Raw genomic sequence first — 18,029 nt, 5'->3', positions numbered from 1 at the left:
GTGGAGTAAGAGTTTGTCAGTTGCTCAAAAAGTTAAAAATAAAATTATCATGTGATGGGTCCGGTGCTGTGGCATAGCGGGTAAAGCTGCCACCTGCAGTGATGGCAATCCCATATGGGTGCCAGTTTAAGAGCTGGGTGCTCCACTTCTGATCCAGCTCTCTGCTATGGCCCAGGGAAAGCAACGAAGATGGCCAGAGTCCTTGGGCCCCTGTACTTGCCTGGGAGACCCAGAAGCTTTTGTTTCCTGGCTTTGGATGGCCCTAGCTCCAGCCACTGCGGCCATCTAGGGAGTGAACCAGTGGATGGAAGATCTGTGGCTCTGCCTCTTTGTAATTCTGCCTTTGAAAATAAATACTTCTTTTAAAAAACTATCATGTGACTCAGTAATTAAATCCCTAAATGTATACCCCAAAGAATTACAATTAGGGAATTTATCAGGTGTTCTGCCTATTTTTAGGATGTCCCAGTAACTTGTATTTTCCCAATGAAATGATGCATTCACAGATATTTTCAATTTTATTAGGATAGAGAAAATATTTTTATAAAGTACTGAATTTCTTCAATATATATGGTTATGTCTTTCTTATTCATGTGTCTTTGTAGATGTTACTTTATAAAATTACCATTGTCCCAGTTCTGTTTATTTTAATTAGTCCCCTAAAGAAACAGCTCTTAGATTTGTCATTTCTATTATTTTTTTATTTCTTTATTCATATATTTATCTTCTAGGATTGGACTAGGATTTGGACTAGGATTCCCTAGTCCAAAAGCCTTTACATGCACACAGGTACTTCAAAAAAATTCATGGAAAACTAAAATAAAACATGTTTATTTAGGTGCAAAAACAAATTTTGAAATCCATGCATGACTTTTTTCGTAAGAGGCATTTTCCATGAAGTTTTTAAGTCCCTGATCGGTGACAACTAACCAACCACAAAAAAGGAAACCTGTTGAAGTGAAAGGGACACTATGAGAAACAGTGACTTGATCAGCCCTTGTCCTGACTGTTGATGTACAATTTAATACTTTATCCCTTTTAGTATTTTTTTTGTTCTAGTTAATACTATTGGTTGAACTCTGTAATTAACACACAATTATTCTTAAGTGTTGAAATTTAACTGAAAAGTGATCCCTGTTAAATATAAGAGTGGGAATAAGAGAGGGAGGAGATACACAATTTGGGACATGCTCAATCGGACTTGCCCCAAATGGTGGAGTTAGAAATGTGCCAGGGGATTCCAATACAATCCCATCAAGATTGCATGTACCAATGCCATCTCACTAGTCCAAGTGATCAATTTCAGTTCACAGTTGATCACACTGATAGGTCTAAGAGTCAAAGGGATCACACAAACAAGACTAGTGTCTGCAAATACTAACTGATAGAATAAAAAAGGGAGAGAATGATCCAACATGGGAAGTGGGATACACAGCAGACTCATAGAATGGCAGATGACTTAAACAGCACTCTGGCCTCAGAATCAGCCCTTAAGGCACTCAGATCTGGCTGAAGAGCCCATAAGAGTATTTTAGGCATGGAAAGCCAAGACACTCTGGCAAAAAAAAAAAAAAAAAACAAAAAAAACAAAACAAAACAAAACAAAAAAACCAACCAACCTAAATGAAAGATATCTGTGAGTGAGATCCCAGTAGAAAGAAGGGGCCATCAAAGAAGGAGGTACCTTTCTCTGAAGGGAGGAGAGAACTTCCACTTTGACTATGACCTTGTCTAAATAAGATCGAAGTTGGCAAACTCAAGAGGCTTCCATAGCCTTGGAAACTCATGACTAGAGCCTAGGGAGATTTCTGACGCCATAAACAAGAGTGTCAATTGTTAAGTCAACAACAGGAGTCACTGTGTACTTACTCCTCATGTGGGATCCCTGTCCTTAATGTGTTGTCCAATGTGAATTAATGCTATAACTAGTACTGAAACAGTATTTTACACTTTATGTTCTGTGTGGGTGCAAACTGATGAACTCTTTACTTAATATATACTAAATCGATCTTCTGCATATAAAGATAATTGAAAATGAATCTTGATGTGAATGGAATGGGAGAGGAAGCGGGAGATGGGAGGGGTGTGGGTGGGAGGGAAGTTATTGGGGGGAAAAGCCATTGTAATCTATAAACTGTACTTTGGAAAATTATAGTTACTAAATAAAAGTTAAAAAAAGGAAAAAAAAAAGACCCATGTACTCTTATGTTTTTAATTTCTTAAACATTCTTAGGTAAGATGTTTTGTTTGCAATTTTTTCTTGTCCAGTAAAAAAAGCATCAAAAATTTCTCGAAGGACAGTTGTGGCATCAGTGCCCCAGAGCTTTTTTTCTTTTTTTTTTTTTTTTTTCCTTTTTGACAGACAGACAGTGAGAGAGAGAGACACAGAGAGAAAGGTCTTCCTTTGCCGTTGGTTCACCCTTCAATGGCTGCCGTGGCCAGCGCACTGTGGCCAGTGCACTGCGCTGATCTGAAGCCAGGAACCAGGTGCTTCTCCTGGTCTCCCATGGAGTGCAGGGCCCAAGCACTTGGGCCATCCTCCACTGCACTCCTGGGCCACAGCAGAGAGCTGGCCTGGAAGAGGGGCAACCGGGACAGAATCCAGCACCCCGACCAGGACTAGAACCCAGGGTGCTGGTGCCACAAGGCGGAGGATTAGCCTGTTGAGCCACGGCGCCGTCCTACCAGCAGCTTTTCTGAGTCCCATTTCCATCAGCATTCATAACACAGGAGCCAAGTAATGCAAGGTGTATTCCTATCAGCTGGAGGCAGACTTCAGTGTTCAAATTCTAACCTCAGCCTTCGGCATCTGAGTAATTAGTTCATCTGGTTGGGTGTTTTTTTTTGTTTGTTTGTTTGTTTTTTTTTTGGTTTTTTTTTTTTGACAGGCAGAGTGGACTGTGAGAGAGAGAGACAGAGAGAAAGGTCTTCCTTTTCCATTGGTTCACCCTCCAATGGCCACCGCGGCCAGCGCGCTGCGGTCGTTGCACCATGCTGATCCGAAGCCGGGAGCCAGGTGCTTCCTCTTGGTCTCCCATGGGGTGCAGGGCCCAAGCACTTGGGCCATCCTCCACTGCACTCCCTGGCCACAGCAGAGAGCTGTCCTGGAGGAGGGGAAACCGGGACAGAATCTGGCGCCCCGACCAGGACTAGAACCCGGTGTGCCAGCGCCGCAAGGCGGAGGATTAGCCTAGTGAGCCGCGGTGCCGGCAAATTAGTTCATCTGTTTTATCTTCTGTAAGATGAGGGCTATGCATAGTATCTACTTCAAAGGGTCATTTTGAAGACTAGTAGTTAATTAACATAAAGCACTTAGAAGAGTTTTGGGGGTACATACACTGAGTCATTAGCTATTGTTATTCTACAGGTAATTGGCAATGATTTTTTTAATTTTGTTCCTGATCAAAATCCAGTGTACTCTCTTTTCCTGAAGCTATGATTTCTTAATTTATTCTTTTATTAATTCCTAGTTTTATTGTATTTTATGGAGAGAATATAATTATTTTGATCTCTCCTATGATCAAATTTATTGAGGTATATGCTGTGCTGTGATGGATCAATTTAATAAATGTTGTTTGTAACCTTTGGCAAGGATACAAAGTTGAACACACAGATACCAAAGCAGCTTGACTTCATTTTTATTCACACACATTTGCCCAAACTGAAGTTTTCAACTATGATTCTTTTACCAATTCATCTTTTTTACTTTACTTAAATACTTCTCTGACTGAATTGTAACAGGAATTGAAGAAAAATCATTTAATCCCTTCCTCTAATCAGTAATGGCCAGAGGAAGGCCCAGGGCCAGTCACATCCTGCAGCCTGTGTTTGTCACGACGTTTTCTTGGGACACAGCTATCCCTTCACTGCTCCACCATCCAGAGCTACTACAACAGCAGCGCCGAGTAGTTGCACTAGACATTGCACGTCCACAAAGCCAGAAATATTTACTCTCTGCCTCTTAACTAATTTACCTTCACTTGGCCAAAATAATCTGTTTCATCCGTCCAGGTAAGCCTCTATTCATTAACTGTCTGGTTATTAAAGTTGTACTTGTTTTCAGAAATTAACAACATGATTTTATAAATCAATGTATCTACTCTTCATATATTTTGTCACTCTTACTCCAATCTCAGGCAACCTCAATGTTTTCCAAGCACATTTAAACACACAAATACGGATGTCTCCTCTAAATTTGTCATTGTTTTTCAGAATTGAGAAGACACTCCATATGCTCCGCTGAAAATTATTTTTCCCAATTAACATCACATCACAGTTGCCCATTCAGGTCACTAAGCAGAGATCTAATTAAGTCTTTTAAATTGCTGCAAAATATTTGGTATAAATATCTCATAAAATTTATTCGATTGACTGCTAATAGAAGATATCAGGATTGTTTGCTCCTTTTCTTATATAAACAATATTCAATAAAGAAACTTTTGTAACACTTTCCTAGGTGTGGTATTTCTCAGTCAGAAGATATTTGTACTTTCACTTTTTGTGAGTGGACTCTAGCAATTCACATTCCACTGAGCCACTGTGACAAGGCTCTGAATTCCTATTTATGTCACATCATTCTTTTTAAAATGTACAGAGATGAACATGAAAACCTGAGATATTTTTCCTTTAATTTTCATTTGCCTAAATCATAGAGAGGTTGGGCATTTTTGCTTAAATATTTAGCAGCTATTTTTATTTTTCCTTTTGTGAATTGCCTGTGCATCTTCTTTGCTCATTTTAATATTGGGTTGTTCATTGCTTATCAAAGGTTATGCACCTTTAACTTTTTCTCTGTCTTACCTGATACAGTTTCCCTCCAATATATTGTTTGTCTTTACATATGTTATATTTTCTCCACACTAAATTTGTTGTTTTCCCATCTATTAGTCTATTGACACTCAGATCTAATGACTGATCTTGTCAGCAAGGCAGCCATCTTCTTCCTCCCTCAGCATTCCTTTCCTGGCCAATCAGAGACCCAAGTTTACCCTGGTAACCCCAAGAAACTATGTATTTGGTAAAAGAAAATTTCCTTTTCAGGTGGTAGAAGACTTAGTAAGGGTATGTGTACTGTACAGCTGTGTCTTTATGAGCTCTCCTATCCAAACACATTTATTTGATATGTACTGTTTGGTGCTCTATTGTTCAAAACTTTTTACATTTATTATATACTAGAACAGGTATCAATATCTTAATAAATAAAATCTTTTAACCTATATGATACTTTTTGACTTAAGTACTTATTTTTCTTATATTGAGGGTCCTGTTTCTTTTTCTTACCTGATATTTGCATCATGTATTTTTAAAGTTTTATCTTTCTGTTGTAGCAAAAGAGAAATAACAATTTTGTCATTGAAGCCACATTTATAGATTTTTAAAAAATTCTTTGGGAGGCAGAGAGAGAGAGCAAACTAGTGCTACCATCTTCTGACTCACTCTACAATTGCCAGCAACCACAGGGGCTGGGACAAAATGCCAGGAACTGGGAATTCAATTCAGGTTTCCCAAATGAGTGGCAGGGATCCAGTTACTTTAACCGTCATCTACTTCCTGCTAGGGTCTGCATTGGGAGGAAGCTGGAATCTAGAGCAGAGCCTGGACTTGAACTCAGGTACCCCAATATGGGATGCGGGGATCCTAATCCAAGTTTTAATCACTAGGCCAAATACTCACCTGTTAAACCACTTTGAAGTGGACAGTTTGGTGGCATCAACTGCATTCACAATGTTGTGCAATCATCATCACTATTTCCAAAAATTTCACCACCCCAAACAGAAACTGTCTGCACTGAACAATAACTCCCTGCTTTCCATGCCCCTCTGGACTCCGGTCACCTCTCTAGTCCAGTTTCTGATCCAATGAATTTGCGCATGCTAGGGACTTCATACAAGTGGAACTGTATATTTTTCCTTTTGTGTCTGGCTTATTCTACTTAGTATGATGTTTTCAAAATTTATCTATCTTGTACTATGTATCAAAACTTTATTCCTTTGCATAACTGAGTAATTTCCACTCTGTACACACACACACACACACACACACACACACACACACACATTTTGTTTAGGCATTCATCTGTTAGACTTTTGTTTCTGCCTTTAGGCTGTTAATACTCGAGTTTGAATATCTGAGTCCCTGCTTTCCATGTATGGTTTAGAGGTTGGCATTTTGATCTAGGAATCATATTCAAGCAATAGTGCTCCCAACTCACCCTTCATTACAAGAATAGTTGATTATTGATCCAAACTGGGTATCTGTATTTATATGTACCATTCCATTAAAGGGTTCTGGAGGAGTTCCACATGATTTTCCTAGGGGAAAGAAGCAGAATTGGGGACTCGGTGTAGGGTTCAATTTACCTTTGATTACAAGGTTAAAACTAGACTTCACCATACTGAAAAGTCTGTATTATTCCGACTGTTCCAAAGAATTGACCATCCCAGGAAATCTACGATCTGACTTTGGAATCCAGCAGCTACAGAGCACTACATACAAAGGACTACCGTGCATCTCCCAATCAGAGTAAATAATAGAGCTGTGCTCTCATTCCACCAGCCTAAATCAAAGGCCTCAGAATGTGAAATTTTCCTTTATCTTTAAACAAGCACAGTTCACTGTGACCTACATAAGTTTCCTTTGTTCCCCTGTTTAATTCATTTCATAGTTTAAGTCATCAAACTTTATCTCCAGTGAACGCAGCTTTTCTTTTCAAATCCTTTTATAAGAGCCTTTTCCATGAAATGAATACCTAGTTGAGATTTTAAAACTTCAAGCAGTAAGAAGGGGTGACCCCCAAGACCACCCTCCATCAAAACTCTGAAAAATGTAGCTGCCTTGCCTCTAAAGTTAGAACAAATCAATCAAATCCCACAGATGCTTTTCCTGCACAGAACAACTACCAGAGCAGAATTACTCACGTCTGCAGGTGTCCTCTGTGCTTGACCAGACCAAGTTTTCAAGGCAGGTGATGGAGAAGGTGCCCCCCAAATACCCAGGGCCACATTCATAATTCAAGGATGTCCCAACTGGGAATTCAGACATATCAATTGGAGTTGTAGGACTGGCAAATGGGAACTGCTCTGGGATGCTACAGCGACCTGGAAAAACCCGCAGGGGTATCAGTTAGCAGAGAAACTCCCAGCCTTCTTTCTCCTCTTCTCTAGTCAAGCTGATAAATAGGACCACAGAAACAAAGAGACTTAACATAATGCCAAAATATTTTCTTCCTCTACAAGTCCCCTTAGGATGGTACATTCCAATGACATCTATGCGTTAGGAAAATTTTTCTGTCTAGAAGATCACTCAGTTTCCTGTTCTTTCTGCTCTAGTTTCATATGCCAGGCCTTCTATCTGAGTGACTAGATCCAGAATTAATCCTTCATACCCTCATATGTTAGTGTTGATGTACTTTTGTGCACCAAAAAAATAGTTTTCCATCTTTCTCCATCTACTCCTCCCTCAGGATGCCCACCGCAGGTTGCCTCTCAGGCACTGAAGAGCAGTTACCACTTGCCATGGGCTGAATGTTGCATCCATCCAGAATCTCAGAATGGGGACTTATTTGGAATAGTGGCCTTTTAAGATACAATTAAGGATCTCAAGATAAAATCATCCTTCTATCCTTATAAAGAAAAAAAAAAAGAGGAGTGTTGAGATATTGTGACATAGAGAAGAAGGCCACTTAAAGATGGAGGCAGGGACTGGAGTGATGTATCTCCAAGCCAAGGAATGGCAGGAAGTCCCAAAGGCTGGAAGAGACAAGGATCAGGGTGTCCTGAAGGCCCTTAGGAGGGACAGAGCTCTGCCAACATCTTGATTTCAGACTTCAAGCATACAGAACTGTGAGAGAATGCGTTTCCATGGCTTTCAGCCACCTGGTGCGTGGTATTTGTTACAGCGGCCACAAGAAACTATTGCACCACTCTTCTGAGGCTAAATCAGTCATTTTAGGAAAAGAACAAGACAGACAAGACCATCAGGCAGCCTTCTCCAAGACCTGTGTCTTCTTTATGAGGTGATATTTTATGTGTGCTATATATACATACACGTGTGTGTGTGTGTGTGTGTGTGTGTGTACTTATTTGAAGGAAGAGAGAGATCGATCTTCCATCTGCTGGTTCACTCCCCAAATGTCCACAACAGCCAGGGCTGGGCCAGGCTGGAGCCAGAGGCCAGGTGCTTTCTCTGGATCTCTCTGCTGGTTTCAGGGGCCCAAGCACTTGGGCCATTCTCTGCGGCTTTTCCATCCACATTAGCAGAGAGCTAGATCTGAAGTGGAGCAGCTGGGACTCAAACTGGCATCCATATGGAATGCTGGCGTTGTAGGTTGTGGCTTACCCGGTTTATACCACAATGCTGGCCCCCTCATCTTTATTTTTTTCTAGGATTTATTTATTTGAAAGGCAGAGTGACAGAGAGAGAGGAAGAGCAGACAATAAGAGAGGGAGGCAGAGAGAGATCTTTCATCTGCTGGTTTACTCCCCAAATAATCATAACAGTCAGGCCAACGCCAGGAGCCAGGAACTCCATCCTGGTTTCCCTCATGGGTAGCAGGGAGCCAAACACTTGGATTGTCTTCTGCTGCCTTCTCTGGAGCATTAACATGAAGCTAGATCGGAATTGGGGCAGCCAGGACTCAAACTGGTGCTCTGATCTGGGATGCCAGAATCAAGTGGTGGCTTAACCCTCTAGGTCACAACATTGGCTCCTGGGGCCCGTCTAGTTTAACTAGTGTATAATGACAATTTTCATTTATGAGAAAGTTAAGCCCATAAGCACACATCCAACTCTAACTATAGAAACGTGAGGAACTGGGACCAAATAGTCTGAACCCATTTAATATACAGAAGTTGGTACTGACCAACAGGAACAAGAAGTTCACAACGAGGGGCGGGACCACTCCAAACCCCTTTCCCTTGACTGTCACTCATGCAGCGGATGGTGCTCTTCCCAATGAGGCTGAAGGTCATCCCTCCTTCAGGATGGGAGTCACATGTGTAAGATACTTCTTTTCCATAGGGAATATCTCCCAGAGGAGGTCCTGTGTGTCTCCCATTAAGGATAGCTGGAGGATTTGGACAAAAGATTTCTAGAAAGAAAACAAAAGATGTAAGTTCTTCAAAATTGTAACTGAAGTGATTTTATAATTATGGGATTCTAAACAATTCCTTTTTGCTTGACAATTGAAACTGGAAAATAAATGTACTAGGCCTGTGCTGAAATGAAATCTAAATTCAAGTTTATTTCAAAAGTCTAAAAGAACTTTAAGTATCTGGAATTATTCAGATAGGATTTCTGAATAAAAATTTAGAGTGTATTCCTTTAAAATAAACAAAAATATTCTTGGTTATACTAAAGTAAAGTCGATCATTAATTCCACAAACATTTTTGGAGCACTACTGACTGTCAAGTTATATTTTAAGCACAAAATGAATATTATCCTTGACGTCTTTGACGTTTATATATCTGTGATTTAATTTTTCTTGATGATGCCAGCCTGTAATTTTCAAAATCAAAATGAATGATTAAGCAATGCTGTCACAATGAAATGAAAAGTGCTCTGTGTTCTTGTTTGTGTTTCAAAAGCCCCAAGAATGTCATGCTTTGAGAGAAGAATGTTCTCATTGAAGAAACACAAATTTATTCCTTTGAGTGTTTTTATTTGGAGACACTCCTTCCCCATGCTAACTTTATTTGGATTTGGGAAGGAGATACTAAGAGAATACACTCAAAAGAGTTATGGATAAGCAAAACAAAGGCTTAACCAATGTTTACCCTCTAGTAAGTTATGTTAGGTATATCTTTGGGTTTATAACAGTACCTCTTAATAAGTGTTACAGGAAAGTTAGGATTGTCACATAACTGACTTCTAATTATGAAAGTTGAAATTATCAAGTTTCATCTTATAAATCAGTATAAAATGCAAATAATTTTACATTTAAACTTTAAAATTTTAAAGCAAAGTATTTCTGAGAGCAAAATTCTATTATAAACATATTTTTTATTTTTTTTATTTTTATTTTTTATTTTTTTTTATTTTTATATTTTTTGACAGGCAGAATGGACAGTGAGAGAGAGAGACAGAGAGAAAGGTCTTCCTTTGCCGTTGGTTCACCCTCCAATGGCCGCCGCGGCCGGCGCGCTGCGGCCGGCACACCGCGCTGATCCGATGGCAGGAGCCAGGAGCCAGGTGCTTTTCCTGGTCTCCCATGGGGTGCAGGGCCCAAGCACCTGGGCCATCCTCCACTGCACTCCTGGGCCACAGCAGAGAGCTGGCCTGGAAGAGGGGCAACCGGGACAGAATCCGGCGCCCCGACCGGGACTAGAACCCGTTGTGCCGGCGCCGCTAGGCGGAGGATTAGCCTAGTGAGCCGCGGCGCCGGCCAATAAACATATTTTTTTAAATAACTCTGATCAGAGGATAAAACAACACCCTGTTTGAGTTAGTGAAGAAATAGATTGGATATATTAGTGTTCTATATTAAAGGTACTACTTTGCTGTCATCTTAAAAGTAAAAAATAATCCACTTGATCCCATTTCCCTCTCCAGCTATAGTCCTATTTATCTGCTCCCTCTACAGGAAAACTCTAAGGTGTGGCCTGTGATGTGAGAGCTCTTCCCCTGCGTTCTCCCTTGAACTCGTTTCAGTCAGGTGTTGGCTCCATCACTCTCCTGCACCTGCTCTTGCTAGGACACTTATTCCTCCAAGTCACAAAATCTAATGATCAGTTTTCTGCTCTCATCTGACCTCTCTGTAGAATCTGACATAGTTAATTATCCTCCTCTGTTGAGAAGAATGTCTCCTCTTGGCTTCCAGGACACCTCTTTCTCTTGTTTTCTCTCACAATAGTGGCTGCTTCAACTTAATCCCCTTAGACAATTCCTTATCTTATCAGCTTCTTAATGCTGGATTCCTGGGATCCACCCATGTGTCTGTTTTCTAGCCATGCTCACTCCCTACAAGATCTTGCTTAATATCAACTTTAATTATAATGGGTACAACATTGGCTTCTAAATGTCCACAAGTCTGGTGTAGGTCTCTCCAAGATACCTATCTGAATATCTAATAGGAATGGTAAGCTTACATCCCAAGTTCAATATTTTATTTCCTCCCATTGCAAAACTTGCTCTTCACAGTTTTCTCCTCCAATTCAGTTCAGGGAAATTCTACCCTTGCAGTTGCTTGGGCCAAAAACCATGAAATTATCTATAACTCTTCTCTTTCTCTCACACTCTCTGTCTAAACAATCAGCAAATCCTATCTATCATCTCTACCTCCAAGATATATTCAGATTTGACAAATTTTTGCCTCCCCAACTGTTTTCCTGGGCCAAGATGGCTCATGAGATTGTTGCAATAGTCTCCCAATTTGAACTCTCAGCCATATCCACAGATTTATTTGGCTCCACCTGCCTTTTGTGTCCTTTGTTGGTTTCTTGATTGAGAACAATGATTAAAAAAAAAAAAAAAAAAAAGAAAATGCCAGGAACATTTCTGCCTTGTGGCCTTGCATCAGAGTCCCATGTACAGTTAAAGTTCATCCCCTATGTATGCACATTGATAGTCAACTAATTTTTATTAATGCCCACACATTTCTTTCTCAGAAAGGACTTCCTTATTTAAAACTGAAACTTTATTCTTTTCCTGGAATTCCTTATCCCCATTCACATAACTATTTTATTGCATTTCCTTGCATTTTTTCTTAATAATACTTGGTGTTATTTGGAATTTTTTGTTGGCTTGCTTGCCATTATCTGTGCACAAAAATCTAAACAACATGGGAGCAGGGATGTTGTCTGTCTTATTTACAGATGTATTCCTACTGCCTACAGACCGCCTCACACAATAGGTGCTCAAAAACCTTTTTGTTGAACGAGTGAATATGTGACTGGAATGATGATTAACGAAAGGATATAAAAGTTGAACATGATTTTACTTTTGACAGGAAAGAAAAAGGAGAAATGTGGCAAGGCAAATGCCATAAATTTATTTCTATGAAACACAGTCCTTCTCATTTATAGCACATATAAATATTTTATGCTCATAAATATTTTATAGGATGACACCCAAAACATTTGATGCTCTGGTTTACTTTCCTCAGAAACATTCCTCATAACTATTCCAACAGAGAACTATTTCTATCAAAAATAGACATAAACAGGGGGCAGAAATATAATTTCATGGGTGAAAATGAGAGAGAAGAAGCAGGAGCAGGAGGAGGAGGAAGAAAGAAGCAAGAGTGAGCTCCAGGTCTGAGCAGGTGCTCGCCTACTCACGTTCACACACAGGCACGCTGCTGTTCCAAAGGCTTCTTGTTCCCACCAAGACACAATGACTAACAGAGCTTCCCTTTAAATGGAACCTGAAGAACAAAACCAGCAGCAGCAGTGAGCACATCATTTATTTTTTTTTTAGAAGATTTTTGTTTAATGAATACAAATTTCATATGTACAGCTTTTAGGAATATAGTGGTTCTTTCCTCATTCTCACCCTCCCACCCCTACTCCCATCCCACCTCCTACTCTCTCTCCCATTCGATTCTTCATTAAGGTTTGTTTTTAATTGACTTTATATACAGAAGACCAACTCTATACTCAGTAGAGATTTCAACAGTTTGCACCCACACAGACACACAAAGTATAAAGTGCAGTTTGAAAACAAGTTTTACCATTAATTCTCATAGTACACCTCATTAAAGACAGAGGTCCAACATGAACAGTAAGTACACAGTGACTCCTGTTGTTGATTTAACGATTAACACTCTTACTTTTGACATCAGTGACTACCTGAGGCTCTTGACATGAGCTGCCAAGGCTATGGAAGCCTCCTGAGTCCACAAACTCTGTCAGTATTTAGAGAGGGCCATATGCAAAATGGAAGTTCTCTCCTCTCTTCAGAGAAAAGTACATCCTTCTTTGACGGCCCCTTCTTTCCACTGGAATCTCACTCACAGAGATCCTTCATGCAGAACAGTTTTTGCCACTATATCTTGGCTTCCCATGCCTGAAATGCTCTCATGGGATTTTTCAGCCAGATCCGAATGCCTTAGAAGCTGATTCTGAGGCCAGAGGAGCACATCATTTCTCTCTTCTCTTTATTGACAAATCTCAGCTTCCTCCCCAAGAAGACCTAAACTCATTAGCAACTGGGCTCCTAAGCAACTCATTTGTTTCCTCACTGGCACAAGATGGGAAACCAAGTCATTTAGGAGAAAGTGCAGCTTCCAGTGAGGGAGAAATCAACAACTGGTGAAGCTGAGTAACCAGACAGATACCATCACCCCCTCAACCCCCAGCCAGAACAGAAGAAAGAACAGAAAACATGACAAGCGTTTCCCTGTTCTGGCCTGGGCTTCAGGAGGTCACCTTTTCCCTGACTGCCCTCTGAAAGCCCCCTCAGAGGAGACACATTTCTTTTAAAATTTATCATTTATTTTCATTGTATTTGATGAGAGAGAGATAGAATGAATAAATGAATATCTTCCATCTGCTGATTCACTCCCCAAATACCTGCACCAGCCAAGCTGGAGCCAGGAACCCAGTTTGGGTTTTCCATGTGGGTGGCAGGGACCCAAGTACATAAATCATCACCTGCTGCCTACCAGCATGCACATCAGCAGGAATGTGATCAAAGGCAGAGCCAAGACTCAGACTCAGGCACATTCCGTAAGGGATGGGGCCTCCCAAAGGGAGTCTTAACCGCTGCACCAAATAGCCACCCCAGAGCTTTATCTTCTAATGCGAAATGCAGCTTTCCCCCTTTTGAAGACAGCAGATCGGGAAAACAGCCACTGTCTTGGGTTGGCAAATTACTAGGAAAGATATCAGAGGCTATGATTTTTGCCACTGTATCTGGTACAATACTTAAAGTATCCTTGAATTACTGAAAGGCAAAGCAAATTACCCTAGGAAAAAGAGAAAAAGTTGAGAAGGGAGGGCTCTTGGAAAGAAATCATCCCCAAAGGACGGGTTTATTGTCAGATCAATGGCTCCTGAGTTGTCGCCGGGTGTTTATTGAGTGACTGGAGTTTTATGTCAAGGAGTCCTTAAAATAAACTGTTTTTTATCTGCCAGTGGTCCTGGGACATAAAAAAAACCAAGAGCATTTGCTGTTCCATAGACTGAAGATATCCCCTGAGACGTGGACATCAGTCTTCATGCTCCCTCCAACACAAACACTCATTAAATGAAAAATAATTCGATGTTTACAACTTCTACTTACTATTTCATTCCTATCCCAAACTCCACTATTAATCCATTTAAAAGTTTTGTGAAATAAACTTTGTATGATATTTATCTTATATGTAACTTTCTCTTTTACATCAAAGTTTTTTTAACAACCCCCTAGAATATTTATCTCTTTATGCCTAGAATACTGCTTATCCATATACTTAATGTTTCACTATGGATTCAAGATCTGTTGTATTTTTGCTGTTCATTATATTTAAAAAATCTGTTCATGTTCCATGTGATTCTTACCATACTTTCCAATCATTGCTTTAGATATTAGTCTTTTCTATTCTTTTCCACTAGTTCAGTCTCCCTTTGTGGATAAACTCCCATTATCCAGGGTCTCAACATCCAGCACTAAGTCCCTGGTCTCTGTGTTGGGTCACACTCACCCTTCATCACAGACAAAGGACACTTTTGCTCCAAGCTGGAGATTAAGTGGAACTGATATGTGGCCATTAGGGAGTTGTTCCAGGAAATGATCACATGGTTTCACTAGGAGGGAAAAGAAAAACAGGAGTAAGACTGTGGTGTGGAGTGCAAAGAGATCGACCTGGAAACCAAACAACAGTCTAAGCACCTGCACATGTTGGGGCCGGAGGGTTCCAGTCTCCCTGGGGTGTACAGCGTACAGAAGCAGCCCCTGTGAGTTCATAGCCAGGCTCACAGCTGTAGATTACTTCCTGCCCAGGAGAAAAGGCGTCCTTGTGGCTTGGGGTGCGCTCACCATGCAGGATTTCTGGAGGTGGCTGACACACTGGGGAAGTGACAGATTCAGAGTTCTGGTAAATCAAGGGCAAATATCTTCCTAATCTCTATGCTTCCTAGGTTGCCTGAGGATCATACTTAGGGGTTCAGGCATAACACTGGGAGTCAAATGATACTTCACCCTCTCACTTCACTGATTTAAAAATTAATAAGGGGGACACGTAGCCCAAGGTAGAGAAAGAGAACCTAGCTTTCCCCAAAACTAAGTTCCAACTTACTCATCGGTCCCCAAGCACTGAGATTCCTTCTCCTAGCTCTGGCTATCCAGTAGAGTTATGAGTATTGGTGCATTCTTCACCTACATATCTCATTGGAAAACAATCACAATTTTTGGTTTCATTGTTCAGGTAATGACAAAGTTGCCTGGGCCTAAATTGAATGGATTTCCCCTTATCCGTCATTGTACTCCCATGATGAAGGTACAGTTATCTATCCCTCTTTTATCTCTGTATCTTTTTGTTCTCCCAGCTGCTGTCTCAGTACTTGCACAAGGTTGACATGAGTTGGTAGAAGAGTTATAGGCTCTGTCCCTGCGTTCCAGCTACAATGCCTACCAGTCCACTGCTAAGCAAGCAATTTCAGCAAGCTAACAAGGACAAAAGCCACTGAATCAGTCAGCCCTGTACTCAGAGGGCGTAGTGCTTAGAATCTGACTCAAGATCTGCCTTCATTTCTAATCACTGTGGTAGGTGCTTATGGCACCAGAACCCATTTAACAACAACCAAACTTATACTTAATTAGAAATGAACGGAAAATCTGTTGGACTTTGAGCAAGTTACTTTCACTCTTGACTTCAGATTCTTAATGATAAAATGTGGGAGGTGAGAGGCAGGTATTTGGCACAGCAGTTAAAAGTCACCATTTCATGATACCCACATCTCATATCAGAGTGCCTGGTTTGAGTATCAGTCCCTCCGCTTCCAATCCAGTTTCCTACTAATGCTCACCCTGAGAGGCAGCAGTGGGTAGCTCAAATTCTTGTCCCTGCCACCCACATGGGAGACCTGTAACCCCTCCTATGCCCCAGCGAGACTCACCCCTGGAGCAGTGCGGCAGCTTAGGTTCCCATTTGTTTAGAGCTTTGCACCACACTTGGCTGGGTCCTTGCATGACGAAGCCAGGCTGACACTTCAACTCCACGATTTCAGTTAAGGAAAACAAGTTCTTGTGACCAGTTACCATGACTGCGTTTTCCACGTTTGGAGGTGTACATTTATTAGGTTCAATGCACTGAGGAGGGGGGCCGCTCCAGACGCCAACCTGATCATCATGGCTGGTACAATATATGGAGGGCTCCCCGATGAGGTCAAACAGCTTTCTGCTTCCTACTCCAGCTTTGCAAAAATAGGTCACCACCATTCCATATAGAAATTCTTCCCTGTTGGTACTGTAGAAATCTCCATTGGCGATGGCTGGGGGTGGTGCACAAGGAATACCTGGGAAAAGAAAAGCAAGTTAAATAAATTTTGATTCCTTAAAGCTGTATTTAATTATGAAATTTGGTAACTTGTTTATTTTTTTAAAAAAATGAACTCCAATTACCAAAAAGTCAATATTTATAGTATAGCTGTTATCTGATCTTTGCTAATATACACACAAGATTTTACATAATTGCAAATTAATTAGGTTACCACAATATTCTGTGTATTGCTCTTTTTGGTTAAAGATATTTCAATAACTATGTCCTTCTATAGTCCACATATTTACTTCTCATTTTAAATGCAAATCTAATTATGTTATTTCACCATTGTTGATTGAATTATTTCTATATAGAAGGCATTCAGTTTTATTCTCTGTTATGAATATGGTAAAGCATGTGGTATAGCATCTTTATCAAATAAGCGAAAACAAAAACTGTGGCAAAACTAATACAGAAGACTAATCACAAATATGCAATATTACATGTAATAAACATAATAATTATAGATCCAGAAATGCTAAAAAGATCTGAATTCCTGGATTAAAGGCATGTATTCAGTTTAGAGTATTGATAAAGACTGTATGCTGGCCTTTTTACCCTCCCCACAGTGTGTTTCAAAGTTGTTGATTTTCCTACACCATCTCCAAATCCTGGCTTATATCTTTTTACATGCTTTGTCAATTTGCCATTGTTCATTCCTCTATGCTCCTCAGAGTTTAGGAAGTTTCCACACAGCTCACAGGGGACCTGGCACCACTGTTCAGACAATGAACCAGAAGGAAGAGAGAAGTGCTTGCACACATGTATGATGAGATCTGATAGGAAGAGCAGCCTGCACACACGTATCATGCTATCTGGTAGAGCTATCAGGGAGGAAATGGGGTTCCTTTCTCTAAATTTGTTTACTTCATTGAAGAGAATAATCTTCAAATTGGGAAATGTCCAACCAACAAAAAGAGAAGTTCGGGGCTATTTAAAACAAGCTGGGGGCCAGCACCATGGTACAGTAGGTTAATCCTCCGCCTGCGGTGCTGGCATCCCATATGGGCACCGGTTCTAATCCCGGCTTCCCCTCTTCCAGTCCAGCTCTCTGCTATGGCCTGGGAAGATGAGCCCAAGTCCTTGGGCCCCTGCACCCACATGGGAGACCTGGAAGAAGCTCCTGGCTCCTGGCTTCGGATCGGTGCAGCTCCAGCCGTTGTGGCCATTTGGGGAGTGAACCAACAGAAGGAAGACCTTTCTCTCTGTCTCTCCCTTTAACTGACTGTAACTCTACTTCTCAAATAAAATAAATTTAAAAATCTTTATAAAAAAAAACAAGCTCAAGACTATATTTTAAATGCAATTGTACGAAGTGAAGGAAACACCAGATAGATCTAGAAGGTTGGAACACTTTGATCAGTTATAAGAATATAGTTATACTCTTCAAATATTGGAAGGAGATCATCCCCAAGAGGAATGAGATTTAGTCTTTGTGATTCGAGGTGGGATAAATGGTGAAAGAGATTTCAACTCACGTTCACAAATTGGTGGCTCCGCCTCCCATTTGACAGTATTGCCTGAGAGGACACATTCGGCAGATGTTTGACCAAGGATTCGGTACCTAACAGC

At 40.7% G+C, this 18,029-nt stretch overlaps 1 protein-coding gene and 1 long non-coding RNA gene across 6 annotated transcripts in view; one reads left to right on the top strand and one right to left on the bottom strand.

Annotated features, from left to right (window-relative positions):
• Nucleotides 1-18,029, top strand: part of LOC103350988 (uncharacterized) — a 185,713-nt gene that overhangs the window by 47,699 nt on the left and 119,985 nt on the right. The window lies entirely within an intron of this gene.
• CR1 (complement C3b/C4b receptor 1 (Knops blood group)) overlaps nt 1-18,029 on the bottom strand; it is a 101,478-nt gene that overhangs the window by 47,604 nt on the left and 35,845 nt on the right. For all 3 annotated transcript variants that reach the window (XM_070055211.1, XM_017347820.3, XM_070055212.1), the window contains 8 exons: nt 17,936-18,021; nt 16,036-16,434; nt 14,810-14,986; nt 14,622-14,724; nt 12,277-12,362; nt 8,861-9,088; nt 6,918-7,097; nt 6,212-6,311 (listed from right to left, as the gene is read on the bottom strand). In XM_070055211.1, coding sequence (XP_069911312.1) covers nt 6,212-6,311; nt 6,918-7,097; nt 8,861-9,088; nt 12,277-12,362; nt 14,622-14,724; nt 14,810-14,986; nt 16,036-16,434; nt 17,936-18,021 — 1,359 coding nt within the window. The remainder of the gene's footprint in view (nt 1-6,211; nt 6,312-6,917; nt 7,098-8,860; nt 9,089-12,276; nt 12,363-14,621; nt 14,725-14,809; nt 14,987-16,035; nt 16,435-17,935; nt 18,022-18,029) is intronic.

This window comes from Oryctolagus cuniculus, chromosome 13 (assembly GCF_964237555.1).
Source record: "Oryctolagus cuniculus chromosome 13, mOryCun1.1, whole genome shotgun sequence".
Classification (NCBI taxonomy): domain Eukaryota; kingdom Metazoa; phylum Chordata; class Mammalia; order Lagomorpha; family Leporidae; genus Oryctolagus; species Oryctolagus cuniculus.
Note: the sequence above shows the minus strand (reverse complement) of the source record. Positions and strands in the feature narration are given on the sequence as shown.